Below are 18756 nucleotides of genomic sequence, written 5' to 3' on the forward strand. Positions count from 1 at the left end.
ACACTGATAGGGAAACATTGATGTATGGGGTGTATAGTGTGTATATGTATTGTATGTGATGTGTGACATCGCATACAGTACTGTACAGTTCTTTAAATACCTTCAGGGGGGACAGAATGTCCTCCATTACCATCCTGCCGACTACAGCTCTATAGGAAAGGAAGGGGAGGGCAGCCAGCAGCTTATTGGATGATTGCAGCAAGATGCTGCAGGCTATTGGCTATGGCTGCACTGGGGGGCGGGGCTTACACGGAGCTCACAGTGGAAGCCTGCGTGAGTTAGCAGGACAGCATGTGAGTAACAGGAGGCAGAACGGGGCACACGGGGCACATTAAACAACTATCTGTCAGTTGCTGAAGTTGTCAGCGCTGTCACATAGCTGTTTGTACGATGGACCCGACACACAGCAGCATCATATGTCGAGGCTGCCTTCAACATACGATGGGCTCTGAGAGGCCATCATATGTTGAAATGATCATATGTCGGGGCCATCATAAGTCGGGGGGTCACTGTATATATATATCAACTGGCTCCAGAAAGTTAAACAGATTTGTAAATTACTTCTATTAAAAAATCTTAAACCTTTCTGCACTTATGAGCTTCTGAAGTTGAGTTGTTCTTTTCTGTCTAAGTGCTCTCTGATGACACGTGTCTCGGGAACCGCCCAGTTTAGAAGAGGTTTGCTATGGGGATTTTCTTCTAAACTGGGCGGTTCCCGAGACACGTGTCATCAGAGAGCACTTAGACAGAAAAGAACAACTCAACTTCAGAAGCTCATAAGTACTGAAAGGATTAAGATTTTTTTAAAAGAAGTCATTTACAAAGCTGTTTAACTTTCTGGAGCCAGTTGATATCTAAAAAAAAAAGTTTTTTCCTGGATAACCCCTTTAATCGGGTACTGTCAGAATCGAAAACTTTTTACATGTTGTACATCTTGGCAAAACATGAACCTTTCTAATATACTTCATAAAACATGTACAGTAATCCCGGAGCACGAAGTACTCACCAGGAATCCTCTTGTCCCTTTGTAGAAAATCTATATTTTCATTAGATAACACAGCAGCAGGAGAGCAGATAAAGGCAGTGGCGTGGGGAGAGAGACGGGCCATTGCCTTTATCCACTCTCCTGCTGCTGTGTTATCTAATGAAAATACAGTGACCCCCCCGACCTACGATGGCGCCGACATATACGATAATTTCAGCATACGATCACTCTCAGAGGCCATCGCATGTTGAAGGCAGCATCAACATACGATGCTTTTGTATGTCGGGGCCATCGCATAAACGTCTATCCGGCAGCGCAGACTGTTCAGCTGCCACCGGATAGCCATTTACGGTGCCCCGTGTGGTCCGGTGATGATCACTCACCTGTCCCCAGCGCTCCGGACCATCCTCTTCAGGATCCCCTGCATGGCCGTCGCTCTTCTTCGTTGTCATAACGTCGCCGCGCACGCCGTCCCGTCATCCAATAGGAGCGGCGTGCACAGCGACGTTATGATGGCGATGAAGAGCGACGATCCCCGGCAGCAGTGACGGTCCGGAGCAGCGGGGACACCCCGGGGACGTGGCGATAGCGATGGAGGGCGACATCCAGGACAGCTGTGACGGTCCAGAGCAGCGGGGACAGGTGAGTATAACTTCCTATACTTTACATTGCACGGATCCCTCAACATACGATGGTTTCAACTAACAATGGTTCATTTGGAATGAATTACCATCGTATGTTGAGGGATCGTATGGCCTCAACATACAATAGTTTCAACATACAATGGTCTTTTCTGGACCATTGTAACTTGAAACCAGACTCAACATACAATGGTATGGATAGTCCAGATCTGTGAAATATGTCAATGGCCGGAAGAACCGACCAATCAGAATGGGCATTCACTGGTAAAACCCCTGTATTACTGAAGCGTATGCACTGACTGGTGTCTGGTAGCGCCCCCTACAGTACAGGGAGGTATTACATGTTCTGTATTCTTTACCTGTATTACTGAAGTGTATGCACTGACTAGTGTCTTGTAGCGCCCCCTACAGTACAGTGAGGTATTACATGTTCTGTACTCTTTACCTGTATTACTGAAGTGTATGCACTGACTGGGGTCTGGTAGCGCCCCCTTCAGTACAGGGAGGTATTACATGTTCTGTACTCTTTACCTGTATTACTGAAGTGTATACACTGACTGGTGTCTGGTAGCGCCCCCTACAGTACAGGGAGGTATTACATGTTCTGTACTCTTTACCTGTATTACTGAAGTGTATACACTGACTGGTGTCTGGTAGCGCCCCCTACAGTACAGGGAGGTATTACATGTTCTGTACTCTTTACCTGTACCACTGTTAGTTGCTCCTTTGGACACCAGGTGAGGACAACTCCATTTAACTTTTTTAGGACATTGTGTGTTCTGTACAGGACCCTGAAGAAGCTCCTGTCCTCTACATAGACAGTGATTACAGCTCCCAGAAGATCTTTCTTACTTTTATATGTAAGGATTTGTTTTATCTATATTAGTTATCTACTTATTTTTCTTTAATCCTCACTTTTACCTATTTTTGGAAGATATTTTGGCGGCTTCAGAACCAATTACCAGGTTTCCATAGAGTTATGGTCTCAACATACAATGGTTTCAACATACAATGGTCGTCCTGGAACCAAATAATATTTTAACTTGAGGGACCACTGTATATCCTTTTTCTATAAATCATGGCTTATCTAAAAAAAAAAAGACCATTAGGGGTCCCCATACCATACAGAACATAATCTTGTCTGGCTGCAGCTGAAGCACAGGCTGGGACAAAGTAGGGGAAAGTAAGGGTGGGACTAGCACTTTTCTGTGCTCACTCCTGTCCTGTCTACCAGTCTCTTGTCTGAAAACAGAGAGGAGGAGGCTACAGAGCATCCTGCAGTGATTGGATGAAGAGACCCAGAACAACACAGCAGAATCAGGGAGGAAGTTAATGTATGGTGAGTGAGGGCAGGTTCAGTGCTTGCCTCAAATATGCCCCGTTCTGAGGAGTGGATGTCAGAATGAGTGAGCAAAAGAAAAGAGGGATTTGTAAAGAAGCTAGATACATATAAAAAAGCATCAACAAGACCTAGTGGGTAACATATGGAGGTATTAAGGCCACTTTAGGATAAGGCAACAATATCAGTCTGTCAAAAGCTTTGATCAGTTGGTGTCTCAGTGCCGAGTTCCTGACTCACCAGCAGAATGTGCCAGGAGAAGCACACGCTTGAAGGGGTACTCCACTGCTCAGCGTTTGGAACATACTGTTCTGAATGCTGGAGCTGGAAGCTCGTGACGTCATAAAATTATGTCACGCCCCGCCCCGCCCCCTCAATGCAAGTCTATGGGAGGTAGCGTGATAGTGGCGTCACTCCCCCTCCCATAGACATGTGGTGTCACTCCCACTCCCATAGACATGCATTGGGGGGGGGGTGACATCATGAGGGGGTGGGGCTATGACATCACAAGCTCCCGGCGCCGGCTCCAGCATTCGGAACAGTTTGTTCCAAATCGCTGAGCAGCGGAGTACCCCTTTAAGCTATTCAACACGATTTCGGCCCTGCAGCTCTATATAAAAGTCTATGGGGCTGTCCAGAGTAGCAAGATGGAGTGAGGCGCTAAGGCTGGGTTCACAGCACATTTTTGCAATACAGTTCCTGTATCAGGTTTTTGATTTAAAAAAAAAACACGATTCCTCAAAACCTGACTAAACTGTATCAAAACGTGTGTATAAACTTTTATCTGTATACAGTTTGAAAAATGATGTCCGGTTGCATCAATTTTTTAAGAAAAAAAACGTATACGTTTTTAACTTTTCACTCCATTATGAATAAAGTTTCACTTGTTTGATTGAAATTCCAAGAAAAAAAAAAAACTGTGCAAAGTCAAAAACCGTATGGTGAAAACCGGATGGAATCGTGCGCACATACAGTTCTGTACGGTTCCCATTGACTCCCATGTTAAAAAAAAAAAACGTATACTGGTCAATACGGTTTTTCACCCAGACCAAAAACCGTGGAAGGCCGTGGAAACAAAAAAAAACGTGTGGTTTGAAAAACGGAGACAACCGTATACAATATAGTGCATACAGTTTTGAATGGGAAGTCTATGGGCACGGTTTTCTGTACAGTTGCATATGTTTTTTTTTTTTTTTTTTTTATGAAACCGTATCCAAAACCATATAGCAAAATCACGGTGTGAACCCACCCTAAAAGGGGTACTCTGGCAAAATGTTATCTTCTTTCTTTTGGCGCCCGACACATAACACTGCCGCTCCACTAATCACTGGTCGCAGCCATGTCCGGCCTCTGTCAGTAATTGGCTGAGCGGCAGTGAGATGTAACTGGTCTGGGTACCAGGGAGAAAACTGGAGCTGGGGCTAAATACATGACAGTACCAGAGTACATATTTGCCTATCTTTTTCTTTGTTTATGCATATGTGCGGTTTTGGCATTTTCTAGACCCCCCCCTTATTGTGTATTATGGTGGTGCCTGTCCACATACATGTATATTTATGACAGGTAAACATTAAGAAACCTTTGTCTGAGCATTCTACAAACTTATTAGTTTTATCCAGATCTGCAGAATAACTCACCATATCCCCGGGCCGGTCTGCAAACCCCCCGGTCTCCTCATCCTGGCAGGCCAGAATAAACAGTCGCAGCTTCTCTCCGTCTATCCAGTGAAGTCTTCCAATAATTTTTAGAGAAGCCAAAACCCACCAGGAATAGCAGACATCAGGGAGCTGCAACCCAAGTAAGTCAAAGTAGAATTTAGACATCACATGTTTAAGCAATGAGAAATAATCAGATGCCATTGCACCCAGGTAACCCGGGGGTAGCGGGCGTGTTGAGCACCGCACAAAACGGCGGCTGACACACCCCCTCAATACAACTCCATGGCAGAGCCGGCGCGCTGCCTTCGGCAATCTCCGGCTCTGCCATAGCGATGTATTGAGGGTGCGCGTCAGCCGCCGATTCGTGCGGTGGTAAACAAGCCCCATACCCACGGGCTGCCAGAGCCCCGTACAGGAGATCGCGGGGGGGGGGGGGGGCCAGCAGTCAGACCCCCCGCGATATGAAACTTATCCCCTATCCTTAGGATAGGGGATACGTTTTTCAGCACTGGACTACCCTTTTAAAGGGGGTTCTCCAGTGTAAAAAAAAATTTTTGTAAATCAACTGGTGCCAGAAAGTTAAACAGATTTGTAAATTACTTCTATTTAAAAATCTTAATCCTTCCAGTACTTATCAGCTGCTATATGCTCCACAGTAAGTTATTTTCTTTTTGAATTTCTTTTCTGTCTGACCACAGTTCTCACTGCTGACACCTCTGTCCATTTTAGGAACTGTCCAGAGCAGGAGAGGTATGCTATGGGGATTTTCTCCAGCTCTGGACAGTTCCTGACATGGACAGAGGTGTCAGCAGAGAGCACTGTGGTCAGACTGGAAAGAAATTCAAAAAGAAAATAACTTCCTGTGGAGAATACAGCATCTGATAAGTCCTGGAAGGATTAAGATTTGTAAATAGAATTAATTTACAAACCTGTTTAACTTTCTGGCACCGGTTGATTAAAAAAATAAATGTTTTCCAGTGGAGTTCCCCTTTAAAAGGTTTTATCCAGGATTAGACAAACAGAGCTGATTTGTTAAGAAAAACAGTGCCACACCTATCCTCAGGCTGTGTGTGGTATTGCAGCTCAGTTCTATTAAAGTTAATGGAGCAAAGTTGTAATACCACATGCAACCTGAAGACAGATGTGGCGCTGTTTTTGAAAGAAATTAGCTCTGTTTTTTTTCTTAACTGGATCTGACTGTTGCTACATAAAAGGTAGAAGATTTAATACATTACTACCACTGGTCTCCTTTAGGGATAGCAATGAGCAAAAATATACATATTTCTTCTTTTTGGAATATTACATCACTAAAAACAATACTTATTAGAACCGTTCCCACCTTTTCTGGGCGCCCGTTGAGTCCCCCTGATGGCAGCTGCCGCTCACAAAGCCACCAGCCCAGCAAGTCAGCGTTTATCTGGTGCAGTTGGTTTGTAATTGCCAGAAATCCTGTGCAACAATAGATCTAGAATTAGAAAAAACACAAAGTTGTCAAGTCAACACCCAAAACAAGTAAAGCCCCTAAGAAAAGAAATGCATAAAAGAATGTAACAACCATAAAAAATATTCTAGTAACTAAAAGCTGGACTCCACTGCCCCGGCGTTCAAATATTTTTTTTCCGAACGCTGGGTGTGGGCTGCGGGGTCATGATGTCACACCACGCCCCCTCAATGCAAGTCTATGCATAGACTTGCATTGAGGGGGGCGTGGTGTGACGTCAAGAGGGTTGTGGCCGTGACGTCACGAACCCCGCACCCAGCTTTCAAAACAAAATGTTTTGAATGCTGGGACTGTGGAGCACCCCTTTAACACTTACCTGCCCAGCGTGAGACTCCGATCCAGGTCTGCACCCGAAGCCGCCATCAAAATTCATACACGATAAAACAAACTCTATGGCCTTCTCTATGTTCACGGCACTGAGCTTCCCCTGAAAGAAGAAGAAGCATAAGAGCTACAAGAAACCGACGTATCGTTGCTGTAGATCAGTGTTTCCCAACCAGGGTGCCTCCAGCTGTTGCAAAAAGTACAATACCCGGCATGCCCGGACAGCCATTGAACGCTGAGAGTTGTAGTTTTGCAACAGCTGATTCCGCTGCACGAACCTAAACATTGGTGCGAATTGTTCTTCCCTTGAACCATTCACACTGCAGAATTTCAGAGGCGTAAAACTCCACTGCGGCAATTGATCTCCTGAAAATATAAAATATGTTCATCCTTTTGGCAGAATCCCTTTGTTTAAAGGGGTACTCCGGTGCTCCAGCGTTCTGAACATTTTGTTCAAAAAGCTGGGAGCCGAAGGCAGTGGTCGTCATGTCACGGCACGCCCCCTCCATTCATGTCTATGGTAGGGGGCGTGTCGGCCAACACGCCCACTCCCATAGAAATGAATGGAGGGGGTGTGGCGTGACATCACGACCACTGACGCAGGAACCCGCGTTTGTTTAGAACACCAGGTGCTGCGGGAGATCGCAGGGGGCTTTGCATTGATCAGTGTTATCGGTGGTCGACTGCTCAAGCCTGGATGTCTGGAGCAATCAATTGCCAATTGGACGCGCCGGAGGCAGGTAACAGACCCTCCGCTTGCGACCGAGCTGATTGGGACACCGCGGTTTCACTGCAGTGGTCCCGATCAGCCCGACTGAGCTGCCCGTGCTTTTTTTTTTACATTTTAGACGCGGCGATCAACTTTAATCGATGTGTCTAAAGGGTTAATAGAGCGCATCACCACGATCGGTGACATGCGCTATTAGCCCCGGGTCCCCGTTAGATGCTGGGACCGACTCGATATGACGCAGGGTCACCGCTGACCCCGCATTATATCGCAGGAGCGGGACCAGGACATACAGGTACGCCCTGAGTCCCCAAGAGGTTAATTCCATAGTGTGAACACACCCTTACTCTCACTCATAAAGCTCTGGGCAACTGTCCCTTGTGTAAAAGGAGATTTTTTTTTTTGTACTCCCCGTAAAATCTCTTTCTCGTAGCCTTCATTGGGGGACACCTATACTGATGGGTATATGCTCTTGCCACTAGGAGGCGCTGACACTAGGAAAAAAAATTGGCTCCTCCCTGGCAGGATATACCCGCCCACTGGAAGTGAGGTAATCAGTTTTGTCAAAAGCAGGAGGAAAAGCCAACAAAGAAATATGTCCAAAAGGACCCTAGAAAAGAATCCTGGATAAAAACCCAATAACCAGAAAAGATTATCTGGACAAAAAAGAAGAAATGGGTGGGTTTGGTGTTCCCCAATGATGGGTGGGTGTGGTGTTCCCCAATGAAGGCTACGCGAAAGAGATTTTACCGTGAGTACAAAAAAATCTCCTTTTCTCGGTCGCTCTTCATTGGGGGAAACCTATACTGATGGGACGTACCAAAGCATCCCCCAACCAACAGCAATCAACAGCAAAAGGGGAATCAGTCCAGAGACCAAACCCACTCGACCGTAAGGCCTGTGGACAAGATCCCGGGCAGAGACAACCGAGGCTCAGAAACTGAGCTCCCGGGAGAACCCCCGTCCATGGAGAAGGACTAGGACGCCAAGGAAGAGACCGTCCTATGTAGAGACTATAAAGCTACGGTCCAAAAAGAGAGACAAGAAAAGGTCGACTAGGAAGCCAGAAGGGCCGGAACCATCCTGCGAGGAGGTAGGAAGCAACTCCAAGGAACACAAAACCAGACAGAAGGCTAACCCGGCTGGAAACAAAAATGAAAAAGGGCACAAACAAGAGAACCCCTGGTGGAAAAAACACCAGGGAGAGCAGCGTACGCCTGAGCAGAATAAGAGTACGGAAGATGGAGACCAGAAAAACACTGGAAAAAAGAAAGAAGGATGGAGACTGGCTGCGGGGAGGCCTGGTGCAGAAAAATCGATGACAGACCAGCTGCAGACCAATAACCTCCATCCCAGGGCCTGCCGCGAGCACCTGGGAGGCAAAATAAACTCGAGTAGAGTAATCCAGATGACCGGAATGCCCACCACCCCAGGAGTACATTGACCCATGAAGGAGGAGACGGAAGGAATAAGGCCAAAAAGAGAGTAGAATGCCCTGAAAAAGGGGAATCCGGAACACCTGAGCGTCCGACCTGCGAATTGGATGTACCCGGGTCACCTGGAAGATGTACACCTGTAGAGTAAGTAAACCCAACGTCCGCAAAACGCTCCAGGTGACAAACTTCTACGTGTAGAAGTACAGGGAGACTGCCCCAAAAACGGGACCGCGGAGAAATCGGGGCAGGAGAGCTAACCTGCCCGAGACCACAACCATCACTAAGGCCCAAAGAACCAGAAGGGCCGACCTAGAAAAGAAGACACGCCACAACATACTAGGATAGTGTCCAAGACATGGAGACTAACCAGACATGAACCCCAGCGGTCTGAGCGAACCGAAGCAACATCCCGTCAGGACGGGAACGGAGGGGAAACAAAAGGGAAGGTTACTCCAGAAGACTGTAACCCCTTCAGGGAGATTGCACCGAGGGAGGAGGAGAGCAATGGCAGGACCCAAACAACAGACAGTGCTAGACCGGCTGTTCCCGAGCCATATATGAGTGTATAAACTCCTCCAACAGAGGAGAGTGCCAAGTCTGTATGAGCAGCAGTAGATAACCATGAAACAGGAAGCGAACCAGGCTGCAAAAGTGCGCAGCTCAGCTTATTGCTCTCAGCGAAAAACAAGGGCCCAGTCAGGTACCCCACCTATATAGGGGAGGGGAAAACAAGGAGTAATCACTATGAAACCCAGGCCCAGACCATGCCAAGTTTCCTGATCCCCGTACTCCCTGTGGAAGGGGGCACAGCACTCAGTGGTAGACACTGAATATATCGCCGACAGTTTCCAAGTGATAGAGAAATACCTGGCAGTAACCCTCCATGTTTCTGCGCATATGTTCCCTGACAGAGTGAGAACCCTGCAGAAAATAGATACGCCAGAGGCATACCTCAACTGACAATGTAAATAGTCTAAAGCAGGCCACCGTACAGGGTGACTGAAGGAATAAAGCGGGCCCCTGATTCCGTCCCTAGAAAAGGGACCCTGCAGATATTAAACTGATAAAAACAGATGTGACAGGCCAAGGCTGTAATAGTGCTTGGTTGCCACAAGAGGGAGCTCAAGAAGCAATGAAAAATCCAGGGCGTAATAGAATTGATGGCCACAAGAGGGCACCAAACACCACCAAATGGTCTGAGTGACCAGTGGTGATTTTTTTTTTTTTTACTTTTAAACTTTTGAAAACAGTGCAGCCCACCAAAAAGGGAGGGCACACTGGAAGAACACCGCCCCCGAAGCCGGCCTCATACTAGGAGAAGAACAGGGGGACTTTTGATAAGATGCAGCACCCGGCCGCATGAACGGGGCCCTGGCCGCACGATCTGCAGCCATTACAGGAAGGGGGCTCGGGAACTGGCTGAAAGACACGGCCGGTTCCCCCCCCCCACCCCACCGGGGAAGCGCCCGGCCGCAGAGGGAGCAGTAAGCCAGCTGACGTGTTCGCAATGAGGGCAGTCGGCCATGTGGGACCGGAGACCCGCTGCCTGCAGCTGTAGGTCTCCGGTCAGCTCATAAAGAATGCGGCCAGGACACTGTGCCTGGCTACAAGGATGGAGTAAGCCTGGGACTAGAGACCCTACGGTCAGTCTACAAGAATGCAGCCAGGACATTGCGCCTGGCCGCAGAAGATAGGAGTAAGCGGGCTGGTGTGCCCACTGCCTGCAGCTGTAGGTCTCCAGTCAGCCTAAGAAATAACGCGGCCAGGACACTTTGCCTGGCCGCACAAGGTGGTAAGCGGGCAGCCGCGCAGAACTGGAGACCTGCTGCCCCAGACACTGAAACTGGGGCAGCGGCATAGATTCTCCGTCCGGTAGTGAAGATAACGTGGCCAGGGCACTGTGCCTGGCCGCAATACATGTGGTCAAGAAATGCATGGCCCGAAGAGGGGGGAGGGAAGGTTCACTGGGAGAGGGGGAATGGGGGTTGTAGTACATACTTATACCCCGGCTCCATCTTCTTATACTCACCCTGAAGTCTTCAACAAGCTTATGGCCACGCTGAATAATACCAGGCTAAGATAGCGGGGCGAGCAGGGGCAAGTGCGGGAACAGGACCCAGGCGCGATAAGGGGATGAGGGGCCATATTCTTATGTTCTGTGCCCCTTTGTCGCATTTGGAGGAACAGGTAGCGCCATGCTCCTGAACCCCCACCTGAAAAAGGAAAACAAAAAGGAGATAAAAACTAAACAGCCCTTACTAGAAAATAATAAAATAATAGACCAGGTCTGGGGAGCTCCTACTTGCCTCCTACTGACACTAGCTAAAACTGATTACCTCACATCCAGTGGGCAGGTATATCCTGCCAGGGAGGAGCCAACTTTTTTTCATAGTGTCAGCGCCTCCTAGTGGCAAGAGCATATACCCATCAGTATAGGTGTCTCCCAATAAAGAGCGACCGAGAAATACCAGTGCACCTACAGCTGTATGTCCACAGTGCTGCAATGCAATCTTCCTCTATGCTTTAGTCTGTAGGCTTGCAAGCAGCAGCTAGTGTAACCTATTCATTGCTGCTGCTGTTTCTTTCACGTTAGCACATGTAAAATCTTGCAAAGCTCTTGTATCAGTTACCTTGTTTATAGTACTGCACTGTGTAATTAATCCCCCACTACAAAGTGAGCGGGTTACAAAGGACTGAGTGTTGTACTGTGATTGCTTAGGCAACTAAGGGAGGAAGTAGCTCTGTGTGTACTGCTGTCATACAGCTCTACCCTGGTCCCACTCCCTGAAATGCAGAGAATGAGGAATAGGTGTGCAACATGTTGATGACTCAATAACAGCAGTAAGAGCCTAAAATTCCACCTTATCACCACTCCAAAAGGGTTAATTAACAAATTCAGGTAGGTTTTTAAAAATCTTTTAAAAACAACAGTTAGGCCTTCAGGCAATGAAGAGATATGTATGTGTCGATAGATATACACACATAGTAGTATGTAACATTGGGAAAAATAACTTATTATTATAACTAAAAAAAGGTTACACTTATGTGGAACTTACCAAAAGTGCTAGCGTTGCAACGGCACAGAAGGAAAACCGGGTATCTATTTCCCCTGCGAGAAAACAGAGAACTTGGGTCAGCTTTAAAATAACCATATACACCAGCTACAGATCGCCATCTGAGATTTTGTCATCTTAAAGGGGTACTCCGGTGAAAACCTTTTTTCTTTTAAAAATCAACTGGTAGCAGAAAGTTAAACATATTTGTAAATTACTTCTATTAAAAAATCTTAATCCTTCCTGTACTTATTAGCTGCTGAATACTACAGAGGAAATTCTTTTCTTTTTGGAATGCTCTCTGATGACATCATGACCACAGTTCTCTCTGCTGACGTTATTATAATAATAATAACAGTTTATTTATTGTTGTCCTTTGTGGGATTTGAACCCAAGTCCCCAGCACTGCAAGGCAGCAGTGCTAACCACTGAGCCACCATGCTGCCCTTAGCATACATCTGCTATGCACGGTTGCTAAAATGGACAGAGATGTCAGCAGAGAGCACTGTGCTCGTGATGTCATCAGTGTTCCAAAAAGAAAGGAATGTCCTCTGTAGCATTCAGCAGCTAATAAGTACTGGAAGGATTAAGATTTTTTAATAGAAGTCATTTACAAATATGTTTAACTTTCTGCCACCAGTTGATTTAAAAGAAAAAAGGTTTTCACCGGAGTACCCCTTTAATAGCAAAGTGACAATTACTGGTTTTAAATGCAAAATAAACATTGTTTTTGCAGTTTTCATAACTTAGAACTGTGTTTCCCAACCAGGGTGCCTCCAGCTGTTGCAAAACTACAACTCCCAGCATTCCCGGACAGCCTTCGGCTGTCCGGGCATGCTGGGAGTTGTAGTTTTGCAACAGCTGGAGGAACCCTGGTTGGGAAACACTGACTTAGAAAGATACACCCATAAACTTTAGATAAATGTTGTGTTCCCTCAGACTCAGCCACCTTTCTAAAGTTTATGGTGGTCTCCTGATGGGGGAGAGAAGGGTTGGACATGTTGGATTTCAAATAACACAACCTTTTTGTTCTCAGAGCTGCCACCAGAGCAGTCTGGCTGCAGCTTACCCCTCTGCTCTCCATAGAAGACACATGAACGTTCAGCCACGGCGCACATTCATATGTATGGGGAGGTCGGGAAAGATAGTTGTCGGCTGAACGGATGTTTGTGTGACAGGTGTATATTCACCTCTGCGGCCCCTTCATTGTATTAATTAGGGATGTCCCGATACCTTTTTTTAAAGACAGAGTACGAGTACCGATACTTTAATTCTAGTACTCGCCGATACCAAGTACGAGTACTTTTATTTTAAAGGGAATCTGACACCAGGGTGATCCGGTTTCTGGCGCTGTTTACTGTGCTGATATGTGGGGTCCTTGTTGTGTACAATGGAGGCGGCTGCTGTAGTATGAGTCAAGGTTTCTCTCTTCTCCATTGGACGGAACAGGGAATTTGCATTGGCGTCGAGACCGATGTCTCCGGAGCGATTGCGCTGACGTTCACATGGTGAGCAGCGGTAGAAACCGGGTCACCTGACCTATCTACCTATAAATTCAAGTTAGTGCAGGTGACTCTGCTGTAAGATTGTCTTTAATAGTAGGTAGTATCCCCTTGTAGGTAGTATAGATAGTTGCAGACATTAGTAACAGCCCCCCTGTAGACAGCAGCCCCCCGTTGTAGACAGCTCTGCCCCCCCCCCCCTTGTAGACAAAGCCCCCCTTGTAGACAGTGGGCCCCCTCCTTGTAGACAGCAGTCCTCCCCCCCCCTTGTAGGCAGCGCTCCCTCTTGTCCCCCTTGTAGGGAGCAGGCCCCATCCCCCCACCCCTTATAGACAGCAGCCCCCCACCTCTTGTAGACAGTGCTCACCTGCGGCTGTCCTCGGGTGTTGCTGCCCGCTGTCCCGTTCTCCCGATCGCATCATGGCGTCCTATGGAGGATCATGTGACATACACGTCCCTCTGCTTCCTCCGTAGCGTTACGCTGGGCGCAGGGGAGGAGGTGGAGTGACATGGGTGTCACATGCTCCTCCATAGGATGCCAGGATGCGATCGGGAGAACTGGACAGCGGAGCGCGGCCGCACAGCAGCAGGTATCGGACGTGGTATCGGGGACGTTAAACGAGTCCCTGATAACATGCAAATGCCGAGTATCGGGACATCCCTAGTATTAATCATGGGGGTGGGGTGGGGGGGGGGGCTAAGGTTATCAGGATTGGTGGGAGTACAGTAGGTCAGACCCCCTTGGTTTAAAAAGTACCTGTCACCAAATAAACTGTTCTAAACTACCTCAGGCTATGTTCCCTAACTACTCCTAACACCCCTCCTGCCCTTAAAAACTATTTCAGAGCTTTAAAAAGCTGTGTATCATACCTTTCTTCTTAATCACATAGTGCAATCACCCAGCAGGAGAAAGTGGGCGTTTCCCAGCATGACATCGCTGAAGCCTGCTCGGGGACCACTTCCGCCCTCACATGGTTGCAGTGCTGTGATGAATAGAAGACCTCGGGCTCTGTGCAGCTTTCAGTCTGTGTTGCTATCAGTGAAGTTCTCCTTCAGCTGTCAGTCTGTGTGGCTTTCTGTGAGAATCTGTGGAGCTTTCACTTTCTGTGCAGCTGTCAATCAAGCTCCGTGCCGAGAAGCACTTCCTGAGTTCGGACTCCTGCCAGGCCAGGAGGAGACCAAACTCACTGTATTAAAGGGGTACTCCGGTGGAAAACTTTTTTTTTTTTTTTAAATGAACTGATGCCAGAAAGTCAAACAGATTTGTAAATTACTTCTATCAAAAAAATCTTTACCCTTCCTGTACTTATTAGCAGCTGTATGCTACAGAGGAAATTCTTTTATCTTTGAATTAATTTTTTGTCTTGTCCACCGTGCTCTCTTCTGACACCTCTGTCCGTGTCAGGAATTGTCCAAAGCAGCATATGTTTGCTATGAGGATTTTCTCCTGCTCCGGACAGTTCCTGATACGGGCATCAGGTGTCAGCAGAGAGCACTGTGCACAAGACAAAAAAGAAAATCAAAAAGAAAATAATTTCCTCTGTAGCATACAGCTGCTAAAAAGTACTGGAAGGGTAAAGATTTTTAATTAGAAGTAATTTACAAATCTGTTTAACTTTCTGGCACCAGTTGATGTAAAAAAAAAAAAAAAGGTTTCCACCGGAGTACCCCTTTAATTGTGGGAGGGAACAGAACAGAGCCGCCTAGTGGCCGTTTTTTATAATACATTTTAAACATATTTATGTTGATAATTTTAAAAGCAAGTGAATGGGAAAGTGTCTTCTAATTACACAAGGAAACACTATATTACAAGTTTTATTTGGTGACTGATACTCTTTAAATGGTGGCAAATCTTAGAATTATGCCATCACTTTATCAGAATGGGATAACCTGCTACCGTATGGCAGGGAACTCATAAATCGGAGATCTTTGAGTCCGCTTGAGGCAGACTGTACAACAGGTCTACCATGGCAGGTACAGAGGCTTCTGACAGCCATGATAACTAATTACAGTGTAAGTGTACAGCAGTGGTCTCCAAACCTGTTGCAATTGTCCTGTGGATCTCCAGCTGTTGCAAAACTACTACTTCCAGCATGCCAACGGCTGTCCAGGCATGCTGGGAATTGTAGTTTTGTAACACTAGTATCCACAGGTTCAGCCACAATAAACCAGAAATGATGTACGATATCTCAGGTAATCACCCCATTTGTCTCCAGAAAATGAGCCGTCTTCTTTCTGTAGGGACGTCACGTACGCCACCACTTTTTCTGTGTTCACTTCAGAAAGGCTGTCGAAAAGGGTCAGAATCTGCAAGGAATATCAGAAGTGATCAGGGTTCTATAGGTTACATAATATTGATTCCGCTATCCAGTACATTCTATGAAAAGAGAAAAGGGAGAAGGCGCTCTCATGTGCAGGGATCCAAGTAATCCCACAGGGAGGAGGAAGACAGCCGCTTACCAAAGCTGCTCGTGCTACATACTCAACAATAGGAAGCGCATGTGAATAGGTTCCGTCTGCAGCCGTCCGGTCAGGACGTAGGTACAAATAGAGAAGGACTTGAGAGGAAGACAAGATCACCCGGCGCTGATCGGAAAACAAGAGGAGTAGAGCCACGGGCACTTCAGGTAAGTTACTTTATTGATCCAACATGCAAAGCGTTTCGCTGCGCATGCGCAGCGAAACGCGTTGCATACTGGATCAATAAAGTTACTTACCTGAAGCTCCGGTGGTTCTGCTTCTCTTGTTCCGATCAGCACCGGGTGATTCTTGTCTTCCTCTGAAGTCCTTCTCTATTTGTACTATACATTCTATAGACCAGGACTTTTCAAACTGACTGTCACCAGGGGGTGATGAAATGGTACAGGGGTGATAAAGTGGTACAGGGGGTGATGAAACTCTACAGGGGGGTGATGAAACGCTACAGGGGGTGATGAAACGCTACAAGGGGGTGATGGAACGGTAGAGGGGGGTGATGGAACGGTAGAGGGGGGTGATGGAACGGTACAGGGGGGTGATGGAACGGTACAGGGGGGTGATGGAACGGTACAGGGGGGTGATGGAACGGTACAGGGGGGTGATGGAACGCTACAGGGGGGTGATGGAACGCTACAGGGGGGTGATGGAACGCTACAGGGGGGTGATGGAACGCTACAGGGGGGTGATGGAACGCTACAGGGGGGTGATGGAACGCTACAGGGGGGTGATGGAACGCTACAGGGGGGTGATGGAACGCTACAGGGGGGTGATGGAACGCTACAGGGGGGTGATGGAACGCTACAGGGGGGTGATGAAACGCTACAGGGGGGTGATGAAACGCTACAGGGGGGTGATGCAACGCTACAGGGGGGTGATGAAACGCTACAGGGGGGTGATGAAACGCTACAGGGGGGTGATGAAACGCTACAGGGGGGTGATGAAACGCTACAGGGGGGTGATGAAACGCTACAGGGGGTGATGAAACGCTACAGGGGGTGATGAAACGCTACAGGGGGGTGATGAAACGCTACAGGGGGTGATGAAACGCTACAGGGGGTGATGAAACGCTACAGGGGGTGATGAAACGCTACAGGGGGTGATGAAACGCTACAGGGGGTGATGAAACGCTACAGGGGGTGATGGAACGGTACAGGGGGGTGATGAAACTCTACAGGGGGTTCCGATCAGCACCGGGTGATTCTTGTCTTCCTCTGAAGTCCTTCTCTATTTGTACTATACATTCTATAGACCAGGACTTTTCAAACTGACTGTCACCAGGGGGTGATGAAATGGTACAGGGGTGATAAAGTGGTACAGGGGGTGATGAAACTCTACAGGGGGGTGATGAAACGCTACAGGGGGTGATGAAACGCTACAGGGGGTGATGAAACGCTACAGGGGGTGATGAAACGCTACAGGGGGTGATGAAACGCTACAGGGGGTGATGAAACGCTACAGGGGGTGATGAAACGCTACAGGGGGGTGATGAAACGCTACAGGGGGGTGATGAAACGCTACAGAGGGGTGATGAAACAGTACAGGGGACTGACGGGTGGGGACTGATGTAGTGTATCGGTGGTATTACCTGTATGGCGCTCAGTGTGTACAGGAGATGGGGGTCATGTCCCACACTAGCGCTGAAGCCGCCACATTCGTGCTGACAGGACTTGATGAACGTCAGGATCTCCTCCTTGTTCATACGGTGCAGTTCACCCATCAGATCCATAACGGTCAGACCCCAGTACACCCCGCTCATCCGCAGGTATTCTGACATACAGTACTCCTGCAGAAACAATATATATATATATATATATGCTTGTGTGTGTGTATTGTCAAACATCACAAACTCTTCATCTCTATATAGCAGTGTTTCCCAACCAGAGTGCTTCCAGATATTGCAAAACTACAACTCAGAGGCTACTTATGGGTAGTGTATGTCTTGGCGAGAGATCTGTGTATGGTAGATATGCTTCTACGCCATTGTTTCCCAACCAGGGTGCCTCCAGCTGTTGCAAAACTACAACTCCCAGAATGCCCGGAGAGCCTTTGCAAAACTACAACTCCCAGCATGCCCGGACAGCCAAAGGCTGTCCGGGCATGCTGGGAGTTGTAGTTTTGCAACACTTGGAGACACCGTGGTTGGGAAATAATGGCGTAGAGGCATGTCTACCATACACAGATCTCTCACCAAGAGATACACTACCCATAAGTAGCCTCTGAGTTGTAGTCTTGCAACACCTGGAGGCACTCTGGTTGGTAAACACTGCTATATAGCCTCAGCATTACCTGACAGCTACTCACATAGTCATCTTTCTTTGCTCCATACGATTCAATATACTCCGAGTGTTTTTCCAGCAGGAGAGTTTTGGGGGCATCAGCTTTTATGGTAACATCCTTCTGTGGGGTCCCCTGTGAGCAAATAAAAGAAAACTTTCATGTATGTATTCATAGCTATCACTGATCATAACAATATATACAAATATTCCGACAAATAATGAGAGAAATTCTTGCTATTTCTATCCGAATCTTCTGTCAGATGCTGTGTGCTGAAGCCGCCACTAGGGGGAGCTCAATGCTTCTGAATCTATTATTGCTTCTATTGACTTCTATATATAGTGTAACCTTGTGGGGTCTGCAGTTCTGACCTCTATATGTAACGTAACCAGTACTGGTCCTATGTAAACTCATGAGACCAGCGTTTTCTAAACAACTAAAGAAACAGTGTTCGGAAAACCCTGGGGCTTACCACAAAACAACATAAATGTGCCTTTCCTGCTGTCCTATAAAAAAAGACACTCAGAGGCTACTTATGGGTAATGTATCTCTTGGTGAGAGATCTGTGTATGGTAGACATGCCTCTACGCCATTGTTTCCAAACCAGGGTGCCTCCAGCTGTTGCAAAACTACAACTCCCAGCATGCTGGGAGTTGTAGATTTGCAACAGCTGGAGGCACCCTGGTTGGAAAACAATGCTCTACGCAGCAGTTTGTACCCCATGGGGCACATCTGTGGACTGAGAGAAGCATGACTTCGCTGCGGCCGGTGATTGGCTGTGCGCAGTATGACTCATCCGACCACCGGCAACCAGGAAGTGGATCGTGGCGGAGACCGG

The 18756-nt window shown here is 47.4% G+C and overlaps 1 protein-coding gene and 1 long non-coding RNA gene across 4 annotated transcripts in view; one reads left to right on the forward strand and one right to left on the reverse strand.

Moving 5' to 3' along the window:
• Positions 1-18756, reverse strand: part of RABGGTB (Rab geranylgeranyltransferase subunit beta) — a 220597-nt gene that overhangs the window by 936 nt on the left and 200905 nt on the right. For both annotated transcript variants that reach the window (XM_056532687.1, XM_056532688.1), the window contains exons 2-8: positions 17946-18053; positions 17230-17427; positions 15368-15473; positions 11668-11720; positions 6441-6551; positions 5963-6088; positions 4603-4752 (exon numbers count right to left, since the gene is read on the reverse strand). In XM_056532687.1, the coding sequence (XP_056388662.1) occupies positions 4603-4752; positions 5963-6088; positions 6441-6551; positions 11668-11720; positions 15368-15473; positions 17230-17427; positions 17946-18053 (852 nt within the window). The remainder of the gene's footprint in view (positions 1-4602; positions 4753-5962; positions 6089-6440; positions 6552-11667; positions 11721-15367; positions 15474-17229; positions 17428-17945; positions 18054-18756) is intronic.
• Positions 1-18756, forward strand: part of LOC130283334 (uncharacterized) — a 46833-nt gene that overhangs the window by 640 nt on the left and 27437 nt on the right. For both annotated transcript variants that reach the window (XR_008846658.1, XR_008846657.1), the window contains exon 2: positions 4575-4763. This is a non-coding gene — a long non-coding RNA (uncharacterized LOC130283334). The remainder of the gene's footprint in view (positions 1-4574; positions 4764-18756) is intronic.

The sequence above is a fragment of the Hyla sarda genome, chromosome 7 (assembly GCF_029499605.1).
Source record: "Hyla sarda isolate aHylSar1 chromosome 7, aHylSar1.hap1, whole genome shotgun sequence".
In the NCBI taxonomy this organism is placed as follows: domain Eukaryota; kingdom Metazoa; phylum Chordata; class Amphibia; order Anura; family Hylidae; genus Hyla; species Hyla sarda.